The 26,193-nt window shown below is 34.7% G+C and overlaps 1 protein-coding gene and 1 non-coding gene across 9 annotated transcripts in view; one reads left to right on the forward strand and one right to left on the reverse strand.

The window, feature by feature from the left end:
* LOC145291908 (calmodulin-binding transcription activator 2-like) overlaps window positions 1-26,193 on the reverse strand; it is a 2,646,613-nt gene that overhangs the window by 181,917 nt on the left and 2,438,503 nt on the right. For 7 of the 8 annotated variants that reach the window (XM_080137802.1, XM_080137770.1, XM_080137753.1 and 4 more), the window contains 4 exons: window positions 23,990-24,344; window positions 17,249-17,427; window positions 10,816-10,964; window positions 9,191-9,387 (listed from right to left, as the gene is read on the reverse strand). In XM_080137802.1, the coding sequence (XP_079993928.1) occupies window positions 9,191-9,387; window positions 10,816-10,964; window positions 17,249-17,427; window positions 23,990-24,344 (880 nt within the window). Of the gene's footprint in view, window positions 1-9,186; window positions 9,388-10,815; window positions 10,965-17,248; window positions 17,428-23,989; window positions 24,345-26,193 lie in introns of those variants that run through there. The other variant, XM_080137813.1, reaches the window with a different exon arrangement.
* On the forward strand, window positions 4,423-4,495 carry Trnap-agg (transfer RNA proline (anticodon AGG)). Its single transcript has one exon. It is a non-coding gene; the product is annotated as a tRNA-Pro (tRNA).

A 26,193-nucleotide genomic window follows, 5' to 3' on the forward strand; every position in this document is an offset into this window, starting at 1 on the left:
CGTGCAACCTATTATATAATGCTTGTGACAATGAATGGATAAAGGCTTTTTTAAAGTTGTTATTGAATGCATAAAACAGAAGAGGCAGATAAAAGGGAGACAAACAAAGTCAACATTTTTATTAAACAAGACGACTTAAGCTGGTTTTATTTTCATTTTTTTTTTTTATTCATCTTCTTTAGACTAAATCCTTAATCCACCTTGGGGAGGTGCTCATTTACTTAACGGAAGCATTTATCTACTTATAAGCTTAGACAGTTGGTCTGGATTATAACAAACCTAGATTTAATTGAATGCGGATTAAAATAAAATAAAAAAAAACTATTAAGGAAATCCCAAAATAAATTCATGATTTTAAATAAAAGACCTTCAATTTATAATCGAAGTGAAAATTTATAATTCCAATCAAATATTTGATAAAAAAAAATGAAAAAAAATTGTTTCATTACTTTTTTTTATTCTATTTTTCTCCTGTTGTTTTAATCTAAATATTTATTTAAAATTATTTTGAATTGAAAGCCGTGTTTAATTTCAGAAGAGTCTCCGATGAGTAGTTACTCAGTACAAGTCCCGGAAATGAATAATTTTCAGTGGGTAGCTGTTCTGTCCAGGTCCTAGACTTTATAATTTTGCAGACAAAGAGCAAAAAATCCTTCTAGTGTTGACACGAAAAAACTGTGCTGGAATGCTTAAAGATTCAATAATTTTATAGAGCAATTTTGGTTTCTGATTGGTTGCTAGCAGAACGTGACTCCATTTGATTATACCCGCAACATATATATAAAAAAAATACTGCAACAAATTATTAGACGAAAATAACTTTGTAGTCGAACAAGATGAGAAGATAAATGAGATTTAAAAGCAATGATCGCTGCGTTTGGATTTTAAGTATTATAATTTTATTGTGCAGATAGCAAAAACAGCGCTAATACGACAGCAATACATTTTACTTGACCGAATGTCAAACCTGATTTCATTGTTAATTCCCTCAGCTTGTACTGTAACATTATACAGGGACTCAACACGTTGTAGCAGAGTATATTGCAAGGGATATAGGACAAGTAATAACTCGATTCCTCTTTTTGTAACAAAGACATTTATTTCCTCATTCTCCCGCCACACGTGACTTCTTGTTATGGCCACGACGTCACCCACATCTCTAACATGATCATCTCCTCTAATGTGCTTGTTCTCTTTTTTATAGTCATTTTCTTTTCCAGTTAAATAATTTTGCATGCATTTGCATATGTGTGTCCGCTCTCTGTTACAGGACAATTACGACTCATTGACCTTCAAGAAGGCATTTGGCGACAATAGTGTTGAGATGCCCAAGGCATCAATCAGAATAGCCTGAGCTTAAAACCCCATGTTTGCAAAGAGATTGAGTTTGGGGTCTCTTTTTTTTTAATGTGTTGAGCAAACAGAAGTTAGTCACGCCACATAAGTATTAGCATAAGTATTAGCATAAGTATTAGTTATAAGAACTATGCAATTAACTAAGGACTGCAATTCACCAGATGGTTATTATTAAACTGGAAGTTGCTAGCAGATCGTGTCTGTGTGTGCGAGCTTCTGCTGATACTAGAATTTTGCGAATCGCTTTCCTACAACTTTGAAAACTTTTAGTCTTTTAATACGTAAGAAATTTTAAAGCCGGAATTAAGAGAAAAGGTAATAAATAAAAACCTGACTAAAGATGGCTTACATTGAAAGTCAATATCTAAAAGCCACCCAACATATACCAGCATGTAAAACAGTCGTTAAAACGAAGATAATGATGATGATGATGATGATGATGATGATGATGACTTCCTGTTACAAAGTATCATTCATGTTCATTTATAGTCTTTATATTTTTTGTTTGTTTCTACTTTTCTGCTTTTGTTTTAATCTATGTATATTTTTAATTATTAGGCGTAAGTAACTTCCAAAACTTTCATTCAAGAATTTTACAGTCAGAATTAAATCTTTACTGCGCAGTTTAAATACTTCCAAACTCCTCTTAAATTTCCAAAAATTATAAAGTAATTCATTCGTTTTGTTTACATCGTGTTGTAGCTTTGTAGGCAACAACCAAGGCAAACACAGTTGTATAATTAACAAAAAGCATATTAGCAAAAATATGTTCCATTATTCTGGGAGGCCATAACTATCATGAATTGCTACCAGTATTTACCGCAGTAAGATGTGACACAAGATCAGGAGGTGGGGAAAGTAAAGGCAACACCTTTAGAGAAGGAGTACTGGCCTTTTAAAAATTGCTTGACCAGCCCAATCGGAATTCCCTAGTCGGAGCGCCCCAGGCACTGTACTCTAAAGAATGGAGACAAGCCTTGGAAGAGTGAACGTCCTAGGACTACCCAGAACAAATGCCTCAACCTGCCAGATAAAAAACCACCAAAATGATCCAGTTTCTGTTGGACTGATTGTTAACATCGGAACCTCAATTGGCAAGTGATCGCAAGTGCGACAGACACCAAATGAGTGGAGAAGATTGCAACGTGTTAAGTGTAGTTATATTTATAATCTCTGAGTAACACCATTATTCCTGCAATGGGTAGATCAGCTTACTCCATAACACATAGTTAACATTTTTTTTTTTGCACTTATATGTAATCACTCACGTGGTAATTGGTAGATGCTTGATGAGATAACAGGCATGTTCAAACTTGTGTAGTGATGCATGGGTAATTAGAAAACTTTGTGCATTTCCCCATTTCCACCTGAACCATTTCACAACTATTTATGAACAGTCATTTCAAAGACATCTCATGATTTGGACGAAAGGCAAGACCAAATATCTGGACACAATTCCATTTCTACAGTGCATGCCTGCTGACTGGCCGAACCAACATGGCGTGTATTCTTGTGTTCCTAACTCTTTCCAAATCATATTCTGTGCAATTATATTGTATGGCATAATCATGTCCACATACCGGTTCTCATTAGAACACCGACATTAAGCAAATTCTTGATGAGCCGTTCCACTTAAGTTAAGAAATTTACCGAATTTCCATTACTAACGATTACTATATTGACCAATTGACTACTGTACACTCTTAACCCTTATCCTCAAGTGGTCTCTGGGCCTTGATAAGTGGTTATGCCTATGTAAAAAAAACAAAGCAAAAAAACATTGAACTTGGCCAGTAACAGACGGGTGACCATTTGGGAATAGCAGGTGCTGTATGTTCGAAAACATTGACACTTTTATCAGCTGCTGCATCCTACTTGGCCTCCAGCTGTCACGACCTGTTTTGCCACTGGATCAGGCTGTTTGGGATGAGAGAGTGAGGCAGACTTTGCGCAAACCCGCTTCACTTCACACTCCCAGCACGTGCCATCCATCATCAGGATGATGAGATGGTCTTTGTCGTTCCGACAGATAACATTCTTTTATTCTGTGTTGACAAAACTATAGAATAACGTTGTAAAGAATATGTCTGCCATTTAATTGAAAACTTGGTGACCCCCTTCTTCTTCTTCTTCTTCTTCTGCATCTCAAACAAGTCCAGTTAGATTAACACGGATGCATCGACACGAATACACAAAAATGTCCATCTCTTAAAAAGCATCTCAACCACATCAACCTTTACAAACTATTAACAACAGGTGACAATGGCTGACTTATTTACAAAGAAACGGAGCTATGCATCATGCTGGATTTAATTTTATAATTAAACTAGTAGGGCTAATCGGTGTTGCCTGGGGAAAAAGTGTAATGCATTTCTATTAAAACTTCTATTTTTTTTATCTTTAGATGTCTCTCTCTGCTACTCCTCTCTCCACACACACACACACACACACACACACACACACACACACACACACACACACACACACACACACACATAACTTTATATATATTCGGCATAAGGGAAGTAACTTCTTGTTATTATAAAAGTGTGAAACGTAAAAACTACCCCTCTCCTCCCGACAAAATCACAGTCAATTTAGGGTAAAATAATGAATAATTATTTTCCAAATAAAATCAAGAATATAGCAACTTTGTTTCCAAAGAAACTGAAATCTGCATTATGTTGGATTTAATTTTATAATTAAACTATATTTTTAATAGGATTTTAAAACTTTCTTATTTATTGCATTGTTTATAGGTATATTATGTATACTATTAATAAAATTCTAAATGTTTATTTATTTATGTCTGTGTGTATATATACCAATAAAACTTTCGAATGGATGCACCGAATTGAAAAATTCTTTTTTCCCTGAAAGGTGTGATTCACTAGATTGTCCTGATCTATATATATGGTTTATAATGAACAACGCTGAGTCACACAAAAAGCCCAAAATAAAGGATTTTGGGCCGTTGCATATTTGTCAAAAAAGTTACCTGCCAATGTCAATGGAATTTAGTACTGTCTGTATCTAATCGCGGTAACATCTTTCCGCATATGGACAGGACTTGCGGTGCAATGGATAACACATCTGACTAGGGATCAGAAGATTCCAGGTTCGAATCCTGGCAAGTTCGTAATAATTTTAACCATCATTTTATCCAACGTTTATTCATTATCCTTACCCTTAGGGTATTTTTGTTTTGTGCATATGGGAATTTCCCATACTCCGAGTTCACAGGGTAAGCATTGATAGTAAGAGGATGTTGAGTGTACTTGATGTTGAGTGTACTCGATTTTGTGTTTGACTCGGTGTTGTGTGTGCCAACATGGCGCAGCCACTAGTTAATAATAAATAATAAATAACAAATAATAAGTTAATAAGAAATGAAAAACTTTTGCATACAATTATCAAAATCATGTTAACATGAGAAATACGTACACATGTAAAATTATCTAATAATTTTATTAGATTATAAAACAAAATGATGATTTTTTTTTATGTTTCATTGACTTATTAGGTAGATTCTCATTGCTATGTAAATGTTTTGTAAAATGGAACCTGTGTACGAAGAGGAGGAAAGGATAATAATAATAATAATAATAATAATAATAATAATAATAATAATAATAATAATAATACTTAAAGGAATAAACATGGGGAGAGAGTCACTAGTAAAATACTCTGGACCGTTTATAAGTTGGGCCAAAGAAGAACTGAGAAATCTCGACCAGACGACCAGGAAACTCATGACAATGCACAATGCACTACACCCAAAGGATGATACTGACTGACTCTATGTGAAAAGGAAAGATGGAGGAAGAGAAGACTGTGTAAATAACACGAAAAAAGAATTAGAAAAATACATAATGCAAAATACCGAAAGAATAATTACCGCAGCAAGAGACACTGAAGAAACAAACAAGATAGAAAAAGAAGAGATGAAGAATAAGATGAGGAAAGAAAAATGGGAAGAGAAACAACTACATGGATGATTCATAAGGATAACAAAAAAGAGACTAATGAAAACACTTAGAAATGGCTACAAAAAGGGAACCTAAAGAGGGAAACTGAATCACTAATAACATCCGCAGGAGATAATGTGATTATAATCAACCACATCAAAGCAAGGATTGACAAGATACAAGAAAACAGCAAATGCAGACTCTGTGGACAAAGAGAAGAAACAATAAACCACATAAGTGAATGCAGCAAATTAGCCCCAAAAGAATATAAAAATGGACGCAAGCAAGTGGGGAAGCCAGTACACTGTCAATTATGCAGACAATTGCATTTTGAACATCCAGACAAATGGTACAAGCACAAACCAGCAGCAGTACTGGAAAATGAAAGTCACAAGATCCTATGGGACATCGATATACAAACGGATAAACCCATCCAAGCAAGAAGACCAGATGTCATAATAGTTAACAAGAAGGAAAAATCCTGCCAGATTGTAGATTGACTAAAATGTTTAAAATAATCTTATTTTTAGAAAATTATAATTTCGATTTGCTTATACAAAAATATGAAAATATCTTAAATTAAAAAATGTTTTTTTTTAAATTAACTTTTTTTTTTAATAAATCTTGACATTATCTATATATTAATACGATATCGTGTGAGTTATTTTCCGGGTCGTTTAATTGTTATGTACTTCTGTAGTATTGGGAATCCCAGATTAAATGCCATATAGGTAGTTTGTAGAAATAAGAAGATATAAGCATATTTGATTTCCCATCAGCGATTTAGCAGGGTCAGAGAAGATTAGATTTGACAGCCATCAAACTCAGGTCACCTTTTGACGACCTAGATAGAATGCACCGGAAATTAAGGGGTGACACGGGAATTATGGTTGTAGGCTTCCGGTTGACGACCACATAGGCTGAGAGTGGTTTTAGGCAGCAGATGAAGTGGACGGGAATTTGGGCCCCTCCCCAACAACCAGGGTCCGAGATGATAGGCTTGCTTTGAAGCTTCAAATCCCATCTTGTGTTCATTAATGAATCTGTCTGCAGCGACCACTCCCTGAAAGATGGCAGACCAGCAGCGACCAGAAAATATCATCTGCTGGCCAAGGCAAGCAGGTATGTCCACATTACATTGCGCATACACGTCTTGGAGAATTTCAAGGCAAAACAACTGTGTAGGATAAGAACACACGCACACACACACACACACACACACACACACACACACACACACACACATAACAGTAAACTGCATGTAACATGCATAAGAGCATACACACCCACACACACATATATGTAAGAACAGTGATGTATTCGTAACAAGAAAAAGTAAAAGTAAACGATTAAATAAATAAATAATAAATGAACACGCAAACACCATTTTTAACACTTCCATTTTTTGTAATGAATAATTTTACGAAGAATTCTTCATGATTTTGGTTTTAGTTTCGATTATAGCTGATGGCACTCCAATAATCTATCTTTTAAAAATAATTTTATCAAGAATTCTTCATAAGTCTTGGCTTCGGTTTCGATTATAGCTGATGGAACTAAATACATACATACATATATATATATATATATATATATATATATATATATATATATATACACACACACACACACACACACACACACATATATATATATATATATATATATATATATATATATATATATATATATATATATATATATATATATATATATATAGAGAGAGAGAGAGAGAGAGAGAGAGAGAGAGAATTAAAATATCATATTTAAGCATACTTTATGACCGGGCGTTGCCGGGCGTTCTTGCTAGCTTAGATAAATACTTTTGCAGTTTTAACAAAAAAAAAAAAAAAAATTACAATAATATCAGAGTCTATCCATTTACACTGAACATCTACAGAATTCCAACATCAACTAATTACATATGAATGAGTACCCTGCGGAATTTCCACAGGTCGCGCTAGTAATGATTATTTTACAAGAGCTGGTTTTTCGATATACATCTTTGAGGATCAATTTTATAAGACATCACAAGCATAATCACCACCGAAATATTGTGATATTCTGACATCACACGTACGTTTCTAGTGATTTAAAAGAAATCTGGATGCAAGTAAGATTTATTATATAAACAAAATAAATAAAGGAAAAATAATTGTCTTGTCTTTCAGTATTCAACTTTCCTTCTTACAGTTTGGTGTATTTCCGCATTGTTTTAGCTTTCTATAACTTATCTATATCAATTAATTTTGTTTTTAATCTTGCAGTTTAGTGTATAATGCTTAGTAATGAAAAAAGAAATTAAGAAAGCAAGCAAAAAAAAAAATAGATGCTATGGTATACCTTAACCATAATTTTTCCCCCTCAAAATATGTAAACTAATAAAAATGTCATGAACATCTGGAAAACACGCACCATCAGACAAGGACCTCTGTCCCATCGCCGAATTGTAGCATCCTTGTGCTTATTTTAAAGCAAACTTTTAAATTGACCCTGAACGATCTATATTGAGAAACCTATTCTCGTAATAAAATAATTTCAGTGTGAAGATAAGGAAAAAAGAAAAAAAATTTAATTTAAAATTTTGCCTTTAATTCAAGATATTTTCATATTTTTATATTAACTTTAATAGAATATGTTCTGCATAACCCCTTGATGTACATGCTCCCGACTAACCTTATACACAGAAAAAATTCCACCCCTTCACTGTTAAGGTCCTTAGATGCCGTAAAGCCTCCTATTCTAATAGTTTCTTCCCTGGAACTGCTAGACTTTGAAATTTCCTCCCTGTTTCCTGCTTCTCTGACTATACTAACCTGCAGATGTTTAAATGTAATGTGAACAGTTATCTAGCTGGTCAATTCCTCACAGTCCTCTGTTAAACACGATCCCAAATAGTAACCCCTTACATTCCAAGTGGCAATATGCCTTGTTTGAGGTGAAAAGGAGTTAAAAAATATAACAAAAAATACAGCAGATAAAAATATTAACTTTCTACTCCGCATGTTAGATAATTAATATTGTTAAAAGTTAATTAATTATTATCGATCTATCTCTCTATTTATCTATTTATCTATCTATTCAATGATATTCTTAAAATAGTTTATATTGGGAGTTATTTATTGTTTATAGAATAAAGTGTAGCGATGGGTTTTAGCTGAGAATGTTTACATAAATCAGCTAGGTTATATATAAACAAAATAACCTTGAACAGGCGTACGTGACAAGAAGGTCACGTTAAGGAGACATGTCTTTTAATTTGTTACATCACCAAAACTGAGGTCAAGAGGTCGGGAAGTTTAGAGTCGAAGAGTTGGAGTTTGATCATGAGAGTGAACAGCCGGGAGTTGGAGCTTGGCCACAGGAGTACAGACGGCCAGGAAGCGAGGCTGTGACGAACAAACATGTAGACGAAATGCAGACCCTGTAAAGATCATTTGAGATAGCTGAAATAAATTTATATTTTAAAAATATAAAGTGTTGTTCTGTGGTTTCTCAAAGAGGGAAGAACAGATATCTCAATTGGATGGTGTTGGTCATTTCATGTTTCGTCACGGAGCTCAGCAATGAAGATAGAAGAACTCTTGAAGAAAGGTATGAAGCATATATTATTCTTCTTATAAAAAATGATACCTTATGTAAATATGAATTGTAATATATACCCGTATGATAACTCTCTGATACAACATGACTCAGTTTATACGTCGATAGTATATCCCCTGACTAAACAATAATATATACAATTTATACATTTATAACAGATGTTATAAGAAAATATCCCCCACCTCACACGTAACATATATAACTGTTTTAATATCTCACCCACAATATAACACGCGTTGATCACCTATAAAACAAAGCCTTACCTAAACCTTTGTTGAATTATAACAGATGTGTTGCGACTCTTCTTCAGCCGCTCTGGTTCTTTGTAGCTACGATATTGGTTCTGGAGTGATACGTCTATTTCACCACGTGACTTCTTGTATCGTTTTTGTGCATAGTAACTTCGGAACTGACTCTGGATTAATACTGCTGCTTGCGTCATCTTCTTGAAGTATGCATACTAAAGAAGAAGAAAAGGAAAAAAAGGAGATAAAAAATTACAAGAACGGATAACACAATAAGGTATGTGTTGTGTTGTTTCATATAAAATTTGTATTGCAAAAGCCTCTATAATCTGTTCCATTAAGAGTAGTTTCCTGTGCGTATGTGTGTTTGTATGTCCAGCTGGGAGTAAAAAAAAAGAACAAAACAAACAAACTACAAAACAAAGAACCACAAAGTATAAAATCTTGATCACCGTTACTCGGATCAAAAATATCGAATATTTAGTAAAAATAAAAATCATTATGTGGGGTCAGCTGGATCAGGATTAGTCAGGTCACTCAAAAGGAGGGGTCAGATTTTAAGTGTTATTATATACTAATTAAAAAAACCCATCTCATTACTAGAGGAATATATTATATAAAGGAGAGTTGTTTGCATGTATGTGCGTGTATATACAGAGAAGAATGGGCTTAGTGGAGAAGACAGTAGGGGTTGTGGAACGAGAGGGAAAAATAGGGAAAGAGAGAACGATAGTAAAACGGATAGAGAGAGGTAGAGAGAAACAAGTTCTAATAGAAATATGTTACACTTTACCCCGAGTAACGCCGAATAGCCCTTCTAGTTGTATTTATAACATAAAGTGAAAATTTTCACTGGTTTATTGGCCGATATAGCTTCATAAACAAAAGCTACATAAAGCATATTCTTAATATGTCCAAAGGCGTAAGTTCAAGTATGTGAGGGGATATTCTATCAGACCACAACATCCAATCTGTGTGATGTAGTGGTCATTATACTGATTGCATGCAAAAGTGCAGTAATGGATGGTGCACTGTCTTGCTGAAAGCAAACCTTAAAACTAAGAGACAATGGTTTCATGCAAGCTAAACAAATAACAATATTCCAACTTGTCATAAAGCTGGCTGACAATTTCGAAATGATTCAATGGATTGGTAAGCGACATTTAATAGATAATTCTTGGAGGTGTGAAATCTGAAATTTACCATGAGCATTGAACCGTTATTCGCAGTCAATTGATGGCTAGAGATAGAAATGTTCGAAAGACGGATTTTGTCGTTTAATATAAAAAACGTTTTTTTTTTTCGAGTGAAACAAACTTTTCTTAGTAACAATTATCTCTATAATTTATATGTGATGTAAGGATTTCTTTAAGTTTCAGTCTTTACATAAACTCAAACTCGGTCGCCATTTTCTTTTTAGGCAACTATGTCTACACATTACCGAATTCTTTTGTCGTCTTTTGTCCTATGCTGAACTCAGTTACACAACATGGCGACGATATGAGAGTTAAAATTTACCATTACTTTTTCAGAAAGGACTATCCTCCATTAATAGACAGAAGTATTTAAGATGCTTGACATGTTCACTCATCTTGTTGTCAAAGACTTCATGCCCAACATGTTATAGGGCAATGGTTGCTTACCTGCTTGTAACGGCGGTAGTAACTTTGGATGAGGATGGCAGCCTCAATCTCTTTTTGCCTCTGCTGCAGTAACTGCTGCTTATCTCTGTATTGTCGATACGCATTTTGGATCACTTTAGCCGCTTCGTACAGCTTTCGTTGCTCCTGATCTGAATTTTAGAAAAAAAAAAAAAAAAAAAAAAAACGTACACAAAAATATAAAATAAAAAAATAAATTAAATTTATTTTCATTTCGATATTTTAATTTGAACCAACATCAATTTTTAGATTGGAAATTTTTTCAACTGGGGATTTATTTAAATTTCTTTTTTTTTTTTTTTTTACTTTACCTTGGATTATTAAGATCTAAATAAATTTAAGAATGAAATTTATAATCTTCGGACGTAAAAAATTTTCTAACCTATTTTCTTAATCATAGCAACGTTTAATGCTTCGTTGCAAGCACACATAAGAAAAGCACAGTTTATTAAAATAGGCCAAATAATTGTATTCTCTTAAATTCTCGCTGAATTTCACTAAAAATTATTAATCTCTGTGTTTGGACTACAGTTTTCATTTTTAAATATGATTCTCATAACGTTTCGACCGATGTAACTTCCGACCTTCTCCAGGTGTATTCTGTTGAACTCGGGTATCTTTCTGTCAAACTCTGGAATCTACAAAATTTTGAACGGCACCCTTCATTTAATCCATAGGGGTAGTATACTTTTGTTCCATCGTTCTGTTAGACGTCCTTAGCAATTCACAGTTGTATTTTGGAGTTTCGCCCAAACTGAAGCGGAAACCTTCAACGCCCAGAAAAGAGTAATACAACTGAATTTTTACGAATTAATTTATCCGTTACACCACGGATCCTTGCGAGTTTGATAAGATATATCTGAAAAAGGGCAGAAATTACATCGATCAAAATATTGTAAAAATAACACTCAAGATAAAAACAGTAGTTTGAATAATCCAAATAATTTGAATTCTTTAGGTATGTCTCGTCAAACTCAGAAATCTGTAAAAAAAAAAAACCCAAACAAACTTGAATTGAACTCTTTTCCGTCAGTCATGACAGGGTAGAAATCTTAGATAATTTTTTATTATATTTTTTCGTAGTAATGTTCATGCTAAGAACTGAACGTCCAGGCTCGAGAAGACTGTCACTTAGAACTAATTAACTGAGCACTTTATCCATTACGCTACGAGTCCATGTGGGAAGTATTTATTGTGTTTTTTAAATATGAAATTTTACTTATACTATCATACTATTATGGATATCGCCATTTTGTTTGCATTTTTATCTTTATGGCAGCAGAAACGGTTCCTATTTTGATGTTTGGGTGGTTCGTGAGCCATATTTTCGATGCATTGTGAGCCCAAATGTTAAAATTATGAGTCACACAAACTAACATAATGTTTACAAGATGGCGTCTTTCTAATAGTAGGTATTTGCTTCCTTACCATTGCAGGAAAATGTGACACAAGGTCGGAAAGTAGGAAAAGTAAAGCCAATGCCCATAAAGGAGGAAAACTCTGGCCCTTTAAAAATTGCCTGGGTAGCCCCATCGGCATTCCCCGGTAGAGGCGCCTCAGGAAGTAAGCTAGTATTATAAAGTTTTTCTTTGGCTAATAAGTTTCTTACGAGTGAGTAAATGTATATGCATTTTCAAACGACACGTTTTATCTCGATATATTCTAAAATGTATTTAAACTTTAGAGTTGAGTCCATTTTGTTACAATACTTTTATAAATAATCTCTTTTTTAAATTAGGAATACCAGGAAGTTTCATCATATTGCTGCTGGCTTGGTAGGCTCAGAATAGGCTCATGCAGCTAACTCAATTTACGATGAACTGTGAGTGTATACTGTACTACTGATACGCCACTCAACCTAGGTGGATTAAGCTGGCTTCCTCTGAAGGAGGAAATGTCAAGGCAATGTCAAATTCACAAGTCGACCCCAGTCGTTTGCATATTCCCATCAGAAGAGATAACGATGTTAGGATTTTGCAGTTCTTGCAGGGAGGTGTCACTGTTCTCCCACATACAGCATTTGGTATTCCCAAATGGTCACCCATCTGGTAATGACCAGGCTCAATGTTCCCTAACTTTGGTGATCTAATGAGAATGTGTGTCAATATGATTATGTCGTATAATGCTTGGTGTGGCACATAAGTAATAGCCCCAGTGGGTTGAGGAAGTCTCACGTGATGAACCAAACACCTCTATAGCGATTGCATGTTTTGTTCACCTGTCTACTGACATTGTTACATGTCCAGAGTTTGTCACCGATTCTGTTATAAATGATGGTGCAAAAATGTCGACATCAGTTACATTTCATATTGGCGACTTGCTGTTTAAGTAAATGGAAAACGAGAAATGAGCATTTCAGCTATAATCAAGATTGTCTGCTCTTTTTGACGTTTGGTTTTTGCTATCTATTTGCTTGAATAATCAGACATGATCAAGCGGATAAGACAGCCATTCTTAACATGGGTAAAGTGGAAGATGTCACTTCATCTGAAAGGAAGATAACCATTAACCAGTAGAGACTATATCTTGTAACTTGTAACTGCCATTCTATCTCCAGAGCAGAAACCGGAAGTCAAAAGGAACAAACTATCTTGACTATAATCCACGTTTCCCTACAAATGCTAAAACCAGGTAGTTTTTTTTTTTACAAGTAAAACTAAATTGAGGTCGAAAATGAAACAATCTTAATAGAGAAAACTGTTTTTAAGTATTCTTGGGTGTCACTGTTGGCTCTACGTTGGAGATATTCTTATTTTTATGAATTCAAGTATGTTTATATATTTGTATGTACATAATTTATTCCTAAACTAATTGATCGATCAGTATGAATTGGGGGGAGGGAGTGTTTCTAAATGTGGGATAAATTTAATTTAATTTCGTTTTATGTAAAGAAGTGTTTTTTGTGTGAAATTCAAACAGTAGATAGCAGACATAAATCAATAAATATTCGACAAATTCCAATTTCTTTGGAGTATTTTAAAGAAATTTTAGTGGACAAAACTTCCTATGTGAAAATTTAAATATTTCAGATTTGCACTGAATTTGATCAGTAGTCATTAAATGTCAATTAAGCAAACTTTTCTGAATGTCAATGTCTTTTTAAATTTCATAAACTTAAACCTTAAATTTTAGACATTTTCTAGAATGAAAACCATGTTATTTATTTATTTATTTTTTTTTTACACGGAGGTCACCACTTATCAAGGCCCGGAAGCCACTCAGGGATAAGGGTTATTGCAAGTACAGTACGTTATTGTGGAGATTTAATGAAGTGTTTACTTAAGGGGGCGGTTTATTAGGAATTTGTTTATGTTGGACTTGAAGACATCCAGGTTGTAGTCAGGTGGGAAGCAGGCAGATGGAATAGAGTTCCACAGGCGTGCAGTTCTAAGAAAGAAGCTTTGTTCATGGAATCTACGTTTTGATTTAGGCACAGATAAAGAGTGGGGAAAATTTTTGACAGTGGATTCAGCTAGACGGATGTTTTTTGTGAAAGATTGGCGAGGGGGAACCAGAAATTGGAGTTCAGACGAGCACCTGCCATGGAAATAACGATAAAACAAGGATAGGCTTGCAACGTCTCTTCTGTGGGAAAGAGGTTGCAGGGAAGAGAAAAGGGCATCCCCACTAATCCACGAAGTCTATTTTGTATTCTGTCAAGGCAGGATAGGCTGTTTTTAGCAGCTCCTGCCCAGATATGGCAGCAGTATTCCATCCTTGGACGTACTTGGCTTTTATATAGATAGAGAATTGCATCAGTAGTGAGATATCTTCTGGAGCGGTAGAAGGATCTTACCATCTTTCCAGTAACCTTGACAACAGACTTGATGTACGTGTTATAGATTTTGATCAAAATTGGATTAAGGATTCTAGACATGAAGCTTCATATCATTACCTGTTTATTTAAACCTTGATAAGGCGACATAAAAGTGGTGCAAAACTCTTCGGGGGGGGGAAGATTAATTTTACTTGTCTTGGGACGGGTGCTCCTCTAATTGTGAAATAAAGTCAATCATTGAACCGGCCTCCTCTGAAGGAGGAAGTGTCAAGGGAATATGAAATTCACAAACGGTTCCCAGTCACATGTATATCTCGCTCAGGGGAATTGACAACATTAGGTTTTTGTAGTTCTTGCAAAAAATTATCATCATCTTCCTACTTACAGCACTTAGTATTCCTAAATAGTTATCCATCTGGTACTGACCAGACTCAATGTTGCTTAACTTCATTGGTTTAACAATAACCGGTGTATTAGCATGACTATATAAAAGTGAAAGTGTGTGTGTGTGTGTGTGTGTGTGTGTGTGTGTCTGTGTGTGTCTGTGTGTGTACATTTCCCTACGCAATAACTCTGTCAATTTTTAGTCTTTTTGATATACAGGATACTGAGATTTGGGAAAATCGATGTGATCGGTTTTTGGCCAAAAATTTGGCAATTAAGAGGTCAAAGTTCAACGATTTGACCTTTGAGAACTCTACCAAACCCCTCCGACAATTTTGGGTCTACACACTTGAAATTTTAGATATAGGTTCCTTGGACATAGATCTAACGTAATAATTTTGATTTGAGCCCAAAACAATAAATTTTAAGGGGTCACAAGTCAAAGTTAAAAAAAATTGACCGCTTTTTTTTTCTTTTTTTTCCTCAACATACACCTCCAAATACCCGGGCAACGCCGGGCACCCATGCTAATATATATATATATATATATATATATATATATATATATATATATATCAGAAAGCATTTTGTAAGCATTATTATGTGTCTATATCAGATCTCCATTGGATTCATTAATCTATATGTCTATAAAAGTGAAAATGTGTGTGTGTGTGTGGGGGGGGGACACTTCTCACCCTAAATACTCAACGAATTTTGGACTTTGAATTTGATATACAGGGTATTCAGGCATGTAAAAAACTCATTAATTGGTTTTCATTCGAAAAAAAAATGGCTGCAAAGGGATCAAAATCGAAAAATTGGTACTCGGAAATCATCGGATTTTTGTCTGTTTGCCAACTGCTTCATGACTGCACATACACAAATTGTTCACATTATGTTAAGAATAATTAGGTTTAAAGACATATTTTAAATATCGTGTCAAGCTGGCCTATTGGTTATGGTACTTAATTCACTGCTTTGAAGTTTTGGTTTCAATCTCAGCTCGATTATTTTTTTACTTACAAAAAGAAAAAACATAATACTCGCATGGACGTGTCTCAGTTTCTTTCTGTTTTATTTACTTCATTTTTTTTTAAAGGAATTCAACGTTATGTTTAATACCGGGCAACGTCAGGTTCATCTTCTAGTGATTCTATAAGATAACACAACTAAAATCGGGATTAAAGTTAGAATAAAAGTGCATGGAAAATTATTGAAAATGCTTTTAGTTGTTTTCAGAATTGGAAAATAGTTTATGGGAAATGTGATTCCTTGATCCTCCTTGTGAATCTGCCCTTGTGTATAATTAAAGATGTTTCTTGAACAATTAAAAAGAAGGTGCTTATGCATTATTGGTACCACGTTATTTTAAAATATGTTTTTTTCAGGTTAAATTCAAGTTTCACAGTATCTTTTTCTTTTGTTGGGTGGAAGCACAGAATAATTACAAAACACCCTCATCTTCCCATGTTAAGAATGGCTTTCAAAATAATAACGTCATTATTTCAACACGGTAGCAAAAAGGCACGTGTACAAAAAGTAAGATATAAATATCTTCTGCAAAAAAGGTGGGCTCCCTTTACCGTACTAGAAAATTACTTATACCAAAGAGTATTCTATATCTTTAAAAAGCCACAATTCGCCCATGCATGGAGTATTGTTGCCACATCAGAGCTAGTGCATCTAGTAATAGGCTTTCACTCTTGGATAAGGACCCAAGAAAGAGTTTCAAATCCAATAGGTCTCACACCATTGGCCAAACTCTAGCTTTTGTCCCATCACTACTATGTTGCATCCCTGTGCCTGTTTTACAAGTATTTTAATAGAATGTGATCTGATGAACTCATAGCGCTTATGCTGCCTCAACGTACATACTCCAGACTAAGCCAACAAGCAACAAAATCCCTCCCCTTCACTGTAATCCTTAGATGCCAGAAATCTTTCTACTCTTATAGTTTCATTCTTCCCTCAAACTACTAGTTTGTAGAATCCCCTGTTTCCTGCTTCCCTTACTGTACTAACTTGCAGAATTTAAATGTAATGTGAACAGACATCTAGCTGCTCAACTCCCCACAGTTCCCTCTTAGGCACGATCCCAAATAGTAGCCCCTTACGTTCTAAATGGTAATATATGTTTGTTTGGGGGTAATTAAGAGTTTAAAAAAAAAACAACAAAAAAATTCCGTAATCAATTCAAATAAAATGAAATCTTTACAAGTTTTCAAATGCTGTTTGTGATGAAATTGTAAATACCTGATAATGTTAACTGCGAAAAGTCCTTCTCCATATAAGTAGCTGGGGCATTAAAATATTCAGTGAAATCAGCGGTTGTTGGTGGAGGAGAATCTATCTGGAAATATGGACTGTAAGGACTGGGCAGGCAAGTGGAATCAGGGCTTAGGGATGATGCAGGGGTACCCAAATCATTATAGCTGAAAAAATAAGCACAAAAATGGACATCAATAAATACGTAATGATGTATATGGAACCATATATTTATTCTTCAACATCTCAAAATAAATACAAAAATATTTGAAAAGTTTAGAAAAAAATAATGTTATAAAATATTTTATTAAATGATTCTAACCATTTTTTCTGAGATTTTCGGTGTAAGACATATTTTCCCCAAAAAATGTTTTTTTAAAATTCTTTTTGTCTTCATTTTTCTGGTGGTATTAACTTCAAAGGGGTCAGCCTCTTGTGGAGAGAGAAAAGGATACATTCGGTGTTATTGATGATAGCTGTTAGTCTGAAGGGATGTGTACGCTTGTGTGGCTAGTGCAAATTTTAAATAGGAGTTTAGTTACATTTTTGAAAGCATTATTTCGTAAGCTTGAAATAATGCTTTCAAAAATGTGACCAAACTCCTTCTATACAAAAATGCTTACGTTTACTTAAATGTTTCGCCAAAGATTTTATCCCAAATCAAACTAGTAGGGTTGTCATGGTTAGGGTCTGTTCAAGGATTCATGATGGCTTACTTCAAACGCCTTACTCGGTGTTTCCATTTATCTTCATCACGTAGGCATTTCTCTTCGAAGAACAGTTAAACCTTCTCTTTTGGTTACATCTTTTTTTTTTACATGGGAGTTGCCACTTATCAAGACCTGAATGATACTCAAGGATAAGCCTTACATTCAACTCTACTCACAGTAACTACTGTAGAATAAGAAGACAAGAAGTCTCATTCTTACATTAAAAAACAGCTTTATTGATTATCTTCGTTAGTATGACTTGTATAGAGAAAGGGTTAGTCGTGGAAAGTGTTCCTGTGTAGTGACGTAGATTAAAGGTCAGACAGACCTGTTGAAATAAAAAAAGTTCATGTTTTTTTTATTTTTATTTTTTTTTATTACATTTTCACCCCAAACAAGGCACATTGCCACTTTGGTGTAGGGGGCTACTATCAGGGGAAACATCTACTGGGGTACTATGTAGGGATTTGGGCAGCAAGATGTTGGTTCACGTTGCACTTGAACTTATGCATGTCAGTACAGTTGGGGAAGCAGTGACCTGGAATGGAATTCCAGAGTCTAGCAGTTCTGGGGAACAAACTACTGGAGTAGAAAGATCTTTTACATCTAGGGATCTCTACAGTGTGGAGGTGGGATTTTGCAGCTTGTCAGGTCTGTCGAGGGTGTTCACGTCGTGGGGGCACAAGTGCTTGCAGTTCATCAGAGCATTCACCATTAAAATACTTGTAGAACAGGCAGAGGGATGCAACGTTTCGACGATGGGACAGAGGCTTAAGCTTAGATGCCAGTTTAGGGCCTATCAGATTTGCGACTCTCTTTTGAACCTTGTCAAGGAGCGAAAGACTAGTAGCCGATGCACCAGCCCAAATATGACAGCAATACTCCATACATGGGCGAATGGTGGCCTTATAGAGGTACAGGATACTTTCGGGTGTTAGAAGTTTTCTAGCACGGTAGAGAGAGCCCACTTTCCTCGCAGCGGCCCTGGCAATGCCCTCAATGTAATTGTTCCAACTCATATTTCCTGTGAACGTTAGGCCAAGGAGCTTGAAAGACGTACTCTCAGATAAAGAGTCGTTGGCCATTGCTATAGGTGGTAGAGAAGGTTTCTTGTAATTATTGAATGAAACCAGTTTAGTCTTGGCGGCATTGAACGTGACCATCCATTTTTGTCCCCATTCCACTACTGATTGGAGGTCATCCTCTAGTGTTTCTGCCATTACTTTAGATATATGTTCATTTGTTTTCCTGTCGTGCCTGCTATAGAGTGTGGTGTCATCAGCATATATACCCATCTCAGAGGCAATTTTGTCGGAGAAGTCATTTATGAATATCAGGAACAGCAGAGGTCCAAGGATAGATCTCTGGGGCACTCCCGCATACGACCGTCGAGGAGAACCTGGATTTTTCTCTTATCTAAGAAGGATTTAATTATGTTAAGTATTCTATGTGTGTGTGTTAAAGTTATGGTCTGTAGCCATGATGTATTATTAATCTCCTTGAAGTTAGTAACAGAATCGTGCAAAGATGGACAGTCTCTATCTCTTTCTCTCTTCCCTCGTCTTCCGGCACCGACGATTTCACCGAAAATACCTGCCGATTGACGCCACGAGGGAACCGATCGAAATCCATGAGGGAACCCCCATGCTTGACTCCACACAGCCGAATACTTTATTCCTTTGGACATTCTAACCTGTTCCTATCCATCCATAGCCCTGAGTCCCTTGCATACCTGTGCCCGTTTTACAAGTACTTTAATAGAATGTGCTCTGATGAACCTATAGCACTTGTGCTCCCTCAATGTGCATACTTTTAACTAACCCAACAAGCAAAAAAATCGCACCCCTTCACTTTTGAGGTCCCTAGATGCCGGAAATCCTTCTACTCTAATAGCTTCTTCTCTCAGACTGCTAAACTCTGGATTCTCCTCCCTATTTCCTGCTTCTCTGACTACTATAACCCGCAGAAGTTTAAATGTACTGTGAATCTTCATGCTCAACTCCCCACAGTGACATAGTCCAAATAGTAGCTCCTTACGCTCAAGTAGCAATAATCCTTGTTTGAGGTGAAAAAAAAAAAACAAAGAAAAAACAAAGCAAAACAAAATAAAACAAGATGATGTTCGCCTGGCCCGTTCGACTTCTCCATTATCTGCTGTCCATGTTCACCGTATTTGTTCGATAAGTTTCTATTGTTTAACAAGTCTGTACTATTTTTACCCAAGGGACGGCATATCAAAAGTAATTACCATCTCTTTATCTCACAATATGCTGCCTATTACCAAGTAGTTTGCCGTTTATTGGCCTAAGTAATTTATACTTATGTTTCTTTCTTTCTTTCTTTCCACGGCGAGGACATCTTTGTGGAATGGAAGACATAGCGTTTTTCCGAAAAGCAACTTCATCAATGAATATGCAAATCGAGCAAAACCTGAAAGCGTCTTATTATAATTCCTCGCTTTATTGACATCAAACACGTTGCCGTCTTTAGATCGGAATAATGAAGCGTATCAATCATGACTTATAATGCGACCATCATTCCTCTGGGATTTCACTGCTTCAATGTGTGAGACAACGTAAAAGGAAAGAAATGAACACATCGTTGTTGACCAGCGGAACCCATGCACCGGTGTTGCCCCGGAAAAATAAAGAACCTGATAAACACATGCTCCCACTCCATACAGATGTAACACGAAAGATATTCGTCATTCGAAATAATAACCATCTGATTATCTTGAAGGGGTGATTGATGACACATGCTAAACTGTAAAGCAAAAGTTGCGTAATTTCTATCCCCTCCTCTCCTGAGTCGGCACTGCTTGATTCCAGTGGCAAAAGAAAAGTTAGGACGACTGGAAACAATGCCGTGATAAACAGAATGCACATATAGCATTTGGTATTCCCAAATTGTCATCCATTTTAGTACTGACTGAGCCCAACGATGTTAAGTTTCAGAGATCTTGCAGGAACCTGTGTGTCAGCGTGATTATACTGTATGCCATACAAACCATTAAAAGGAAGAAAATATTTGATAGGAATTGGAGCTCCGCACTCTATATTAATTCACTAAAAAATAAAAACGAGATTCTGCCATTTTAGGCGATTACACGTAAACAACCTAAAATGGTGGTGTTAAAATTTAAATATATATATATATATATATATATATATATATATATATATATATATAAAGTCGGTCAATTTAGCTCTTATGCGTAGATCATCGTATAACGATTTGATCACTGTCTGTCTGACGTAATGAACATTTAAATTAAAATGTTTAAAATTCAACACTATTTCACACGGTTAATGGTAGCCGAATGGATACGGCCTCCGCTAATCGAGCCAGAGATGTCTCGTGTCGCGGAGTTTGAATCGTTCGACTGGTAGTAATCGTGACACCCTGCACTGAAGAATCCCGAAAGGATGAAACACTAGTGTCTGTAGGTATTTAATTATTATAGTAAAAAAATAATTATATATATATATATATATATATATATATATATATATATATATATATATATAGATTTTAGCCGGGAATTAGTATTGCATCTAAATTTAACAGAAATGACCACCCAGTTTCGAATCAGATAGCATTTTTAAAAACCTGTATCTAAGTGTTTTTTGTTTTTAAATCTTGACTGCTTTGTTAATTTCTTGGAGAATTATTTCGAGTGTGTGTGTTTGCATTGGGCTTGTTTTTTTTTTGTTTTTTTTTAGTTTTTAGTTTTTACTTAATTGTGCCTATGTGCAAACATAGGAAGGAAGGTAATATTTGATAAGAATTGGAGCTCTGCAGCCTATGCTATGCCGAAAAAGAAAAACAAGATTCTACTTTTTATGCGATTACATATCAACAGCATGGAAAAGTTAGTGTTAAAATAATAGATTATATTTTAGACTTTAGCTAAGGACTATATATATATATATATATATATATATATATATATATATATATATATATATATATATATATATATATATATATATATAAATATATATATATATATATAAATATATATATATATAATGGTAAATTATTTTCTATTATATATATATATATATATATATATATATATATATAATAGAAAATAATTTACCATTTTTAAATAACTAACTACGCCTAAGAGGAGTGTAACTAAGTTTTTTTGTTTTTAAATCTCAGCCATTTTCTTGATTTCTGGGTGATAAATTTTGAGAGTGTGAGTTTTGGGGTTGAGGTTTATTTTTATTATTATTTTGAAAATACGTGTATCAACATGTTATGAGTAATGCTTTGGTGTAATATTGAATTTTAACGGTCCCATATAGTATGAATTGATTTTTAATTGTCTCATTACACCCGCATCGCAAATGCACACTGTTTCCAGTGTTTTGTTTCTAATAAATAAATATTGATAGTACCACTATCACCCATCCCATCATTTATCAATCACGAACAGGCGGCCATGTACCAGTTTCTAGCATAAGAAAAATAATTGAAAATTTGTACCCTTTTCTAAATGCACACACACACACACACACACACACACACCTCCATCCTGCGGGAGGACCTTTGTGGCCTTCGGGCCAAGATCAAAATGTAGTATCTGTCCGGCAGATGCTGCAATCAAAGCCTATATGTGGGGTTGCCCCCATATATAAGACCATTGCTCTTGTAGCAATCAGTTATTGGTCAATGTAAGGGAAACCCTTCATATCAATCCACTATCCTCCTCCCTGGGGAGCTGGCCACCCTTTCCTCAATCTCTCCACATTAAAAAACGGCCTTGTGCCTTATTTGCTCAGTGGGGAAGCAAATAAATACCACACACACACACACACACACACACACACACACACACACACACACACACACACACACACACACACACACACACACACACACAGAGAGTTTTCACCGTTATTATTTTTGTTGCTAACAAATAGATAATAAAATAATAAAAACAATCAGCTGACCAATCCTATGATTTACCAAAAAAACAATAAAAACGTGTTCATCCATTTCTGTAGAGAAAATCGTAATAGAAGAGAATTGGCTGCCATTTTGAAATCAGCCAATTTGCGTTAAAATTAACGTAAAAAATGAAACGCAATAAAAACGGTGCTAAACATCGTTCTTTTGTGTTATCCATTGGGCATCCTGTGTCTAGACATGGAAATTGGAATGTAATTTTAACACTGTAAAACAGACAAAACTAATAAAAAGATTAAAAGATTACATTTATTGGAAGAATTAGGATTAACTGTTTTTCAGAAAACAAAAAAAAAAAAACAACAAAAAAAAAACGTAGGAGGTAATTTAATTAAAACTTTCAAAATAATTATCAGATCGGTGCAAAAGTTTTGACCAGTTTATAGAAGTTGCATTTTAAACCATTGTCAGTTATTTTATGCATATTTTTTATTACGTAAACATATGGATTTTACTAAAAATCTACGACCAAAATGATGCCCAATCAATGTACGACTGACTGCTCCTGCTGTTTGTCACATAGAAACAACGTGTAAACTTGCTTAAATCAGCAGGAGCAGAATCGGACCTTTAGTCGCGCCGAATTTTGATCGTACATAAGAGGATTTACTAAAATTGTACGACTAAATGATGTACTATTATTTGCTCTTACTGTTGATTTGCTGTTAAGGCAACTTTTTACTGGGTTTATCAGTGTAAAATATTGTGAAAACCTGTTGTGGTATTATTAAAATAAACAATAAAGTGAATTTAGTCAAAGTTTCAGTCAAGAGGTTATTTTTTGGCAAACATATTTTTAGATTCATATAAAAAGTATTTACAAAAAATAAATTATTTTTTAAAAATATTTTCTCTTAAGGCAGATAGTAAATAGATACATGGTTACACATTAACAGAAATAATACATAAGAACATGACTTTATAGTAAATAACTACTTATATCTACCAAATAACACAAATTTGAAAATTTGGATCTGAGTTCTTTCTTTCATTGTAATGATCGCATAAGGGTAGGATCAGGGTGGATAAAATATTTACTGACCGATAATCTTCAAATGAAAGCCCATCACCAAGTGGGGTAGAAATTCCAGAATCTTCTCCGTAGGACGATGCGATAGGAGAATTCTGTGATGCTAGGGAGCTATGAGAGCTGCTGCGTTCGCGACACATTTCTTCAGATTCAGCAGTAGAATCCTCCCGCGAAGGTGAGGATTTGATGCGCTCAGGCATGGCATCAATGATCTGTCGCGCAAGTGTGACCATGTGCTTCTTGGCTTCTTCGCTGCCATCTTCACCCACCAGAGTTCGATTCTCATGCACTTTGTTGAGCTCATCGTCGGATGATAATCGTTCACCATCAACCAAAGGACTGTCCCTCGGAGCAGAAGAAGGTTCATCTAAAAAAAAAAAAAAAAAAAAAATTAAATTCTTGCTTGAAACCACAAACAGATCTAATCAGAATGAGAGGTAGCAAGGTATAAAGAATAAAGGAAATAGGAAGGCATAAAAGAATAAAGGAATAAAGAGAATAAATGTAGTAAGAAGGTATACAAGAATAAAAGAATGTGAGGTATGAAAGTATAAGAGAATGAAGGAATGAGAAGTAGGAAGGTATACTTGACGAAATTGAAGATATGAAAGCATACAAGAATGAAGGAATTAGGAGAAGTAGAATGGTATAAAGAATAACGGATTGAGAGGTAGTAGGTAGGTATGCAAAAATAAAGGAATGAGAGATATGGAAATATAGGAGAATGAATGAATGAGAAATAGGAAGGAATACAAGAATAAAGGAATTAAAATTCTAAGAAATACAAAAAATGATCGAGTAGAGATCTGTTAGAACCATTTTTACAAAAAAAAAAAAAAAAATTGATTTTTTTTGTTCCGCCATTTTCTAATTTGAAATGGCAAAAATTAAGTGAAAAGAGAGACAAGTCAGTTTGTCATAATTATTTTTATACTCGATAAATTTTTGTAAATTTTTGAATTTTTTTAGCATGACACGTAATAATGTGATAACGTTTTTAATTAAAATGCATTTTTTTTTATATCCAACTATAATGCACGAGCACCAGCAATTGTAACTTAGGGGTAATTCTTCACTCAATGTCATTCTCCCGTCTTTTTCACTTGTTCCTTTTCACACTACTTTTTTTTGTTTAAACGGTTATTATTATGTCAATGCCGGCTCTTTTTGTGCATATACTCTTCAGAAAAATAAGAAATTCTTTGCTTTGATATTTTCTAAGTAAAGAATTTCTGATTTTCTGAAGAGTATATGCACGAAAAGAGCCGATAGTGACATAACAATAACCGTTTGTTTCTGCATGATGAAACAGATCTGTAAAAAAATGTACCAAAATTTTAACATACTGGAGGAGCTAGCTATATATATATATATATATATATATATATGTGTGTGTGTGTGTGTGTGTGTGTGTGTGTGTGTGTGGGAGGGGGTTGCGTGTGTATATTGTATATTTAAGCAGCAGTTAAAGAATTATATTAAATAACGTTACTCGTGATCTTGAAAAACGGGAATTGAGACCACGAATTAAAAAAATATGCCTGAATAAAAAGGAAAATAAGACTGTTAGATAAAATGATTAACAAAATACGTTTAAAATAAGCTTCTAAATGAACAGTGTTTTTATGTCGATGAAACATGTTAAGATAGCTCGTGTGTGACATATGGTAAGAGGATAATACAACTTATATGGAATAGGTGTAAAAAAAATTGAAAAACGGAATACAAAAAATTTTCCCTGAAGAGGATGCCATTTGTTCTCTTCATATATACAAGCAATGATGATGGCCTATATGTATATGTATACGGCACAATCACAAAAGTTAAGCAACGTTGAGCCTGGCCAATACGAGATGGGTGACCATTTGGGAAGGTGAAGCGCTATATGTACCGCGAGGTAAAAATACCAGGTTGAGAAACTGGCGCTGTCTATCCTTCTCCCAAGCGTCATAGTAGGCAACCCATCTAGTGATGGCGTCACAATAAAAAATACTCTTGATAGCAAGACAAGATTTCAATTACACTACAAACTCGTGTAGTGAGTTCAATCTCGGCTGCGGCCGCATGTTATGTTTATGTTACGTTACGATGGCCTAAGAAAAATAAGTACATATATGGTGAATATTATATATATTTTACTATGGATACCAAACTGTTTGCTCTAATGGATAATAATGGATAATTTTTTGATGAATTTATAACCAGTTTTATACCCT

The sequence above is a fragment of the Euprymna scolopes genome, chromosome 2 (assembly GCF_053919585.1).
Source record: "Euprymna scolopes isolate OS-2025 chromosome 2, ASM5391958v1, whole genome shotgun sequence".
Taxonomy (NCBI): domain Eukaryota; kingdom Metazoa; phylum Mollusca; class Cephalopoda; order Sepiida; family Sepiolidae; genus Euprymna; species Euprymna scolopes.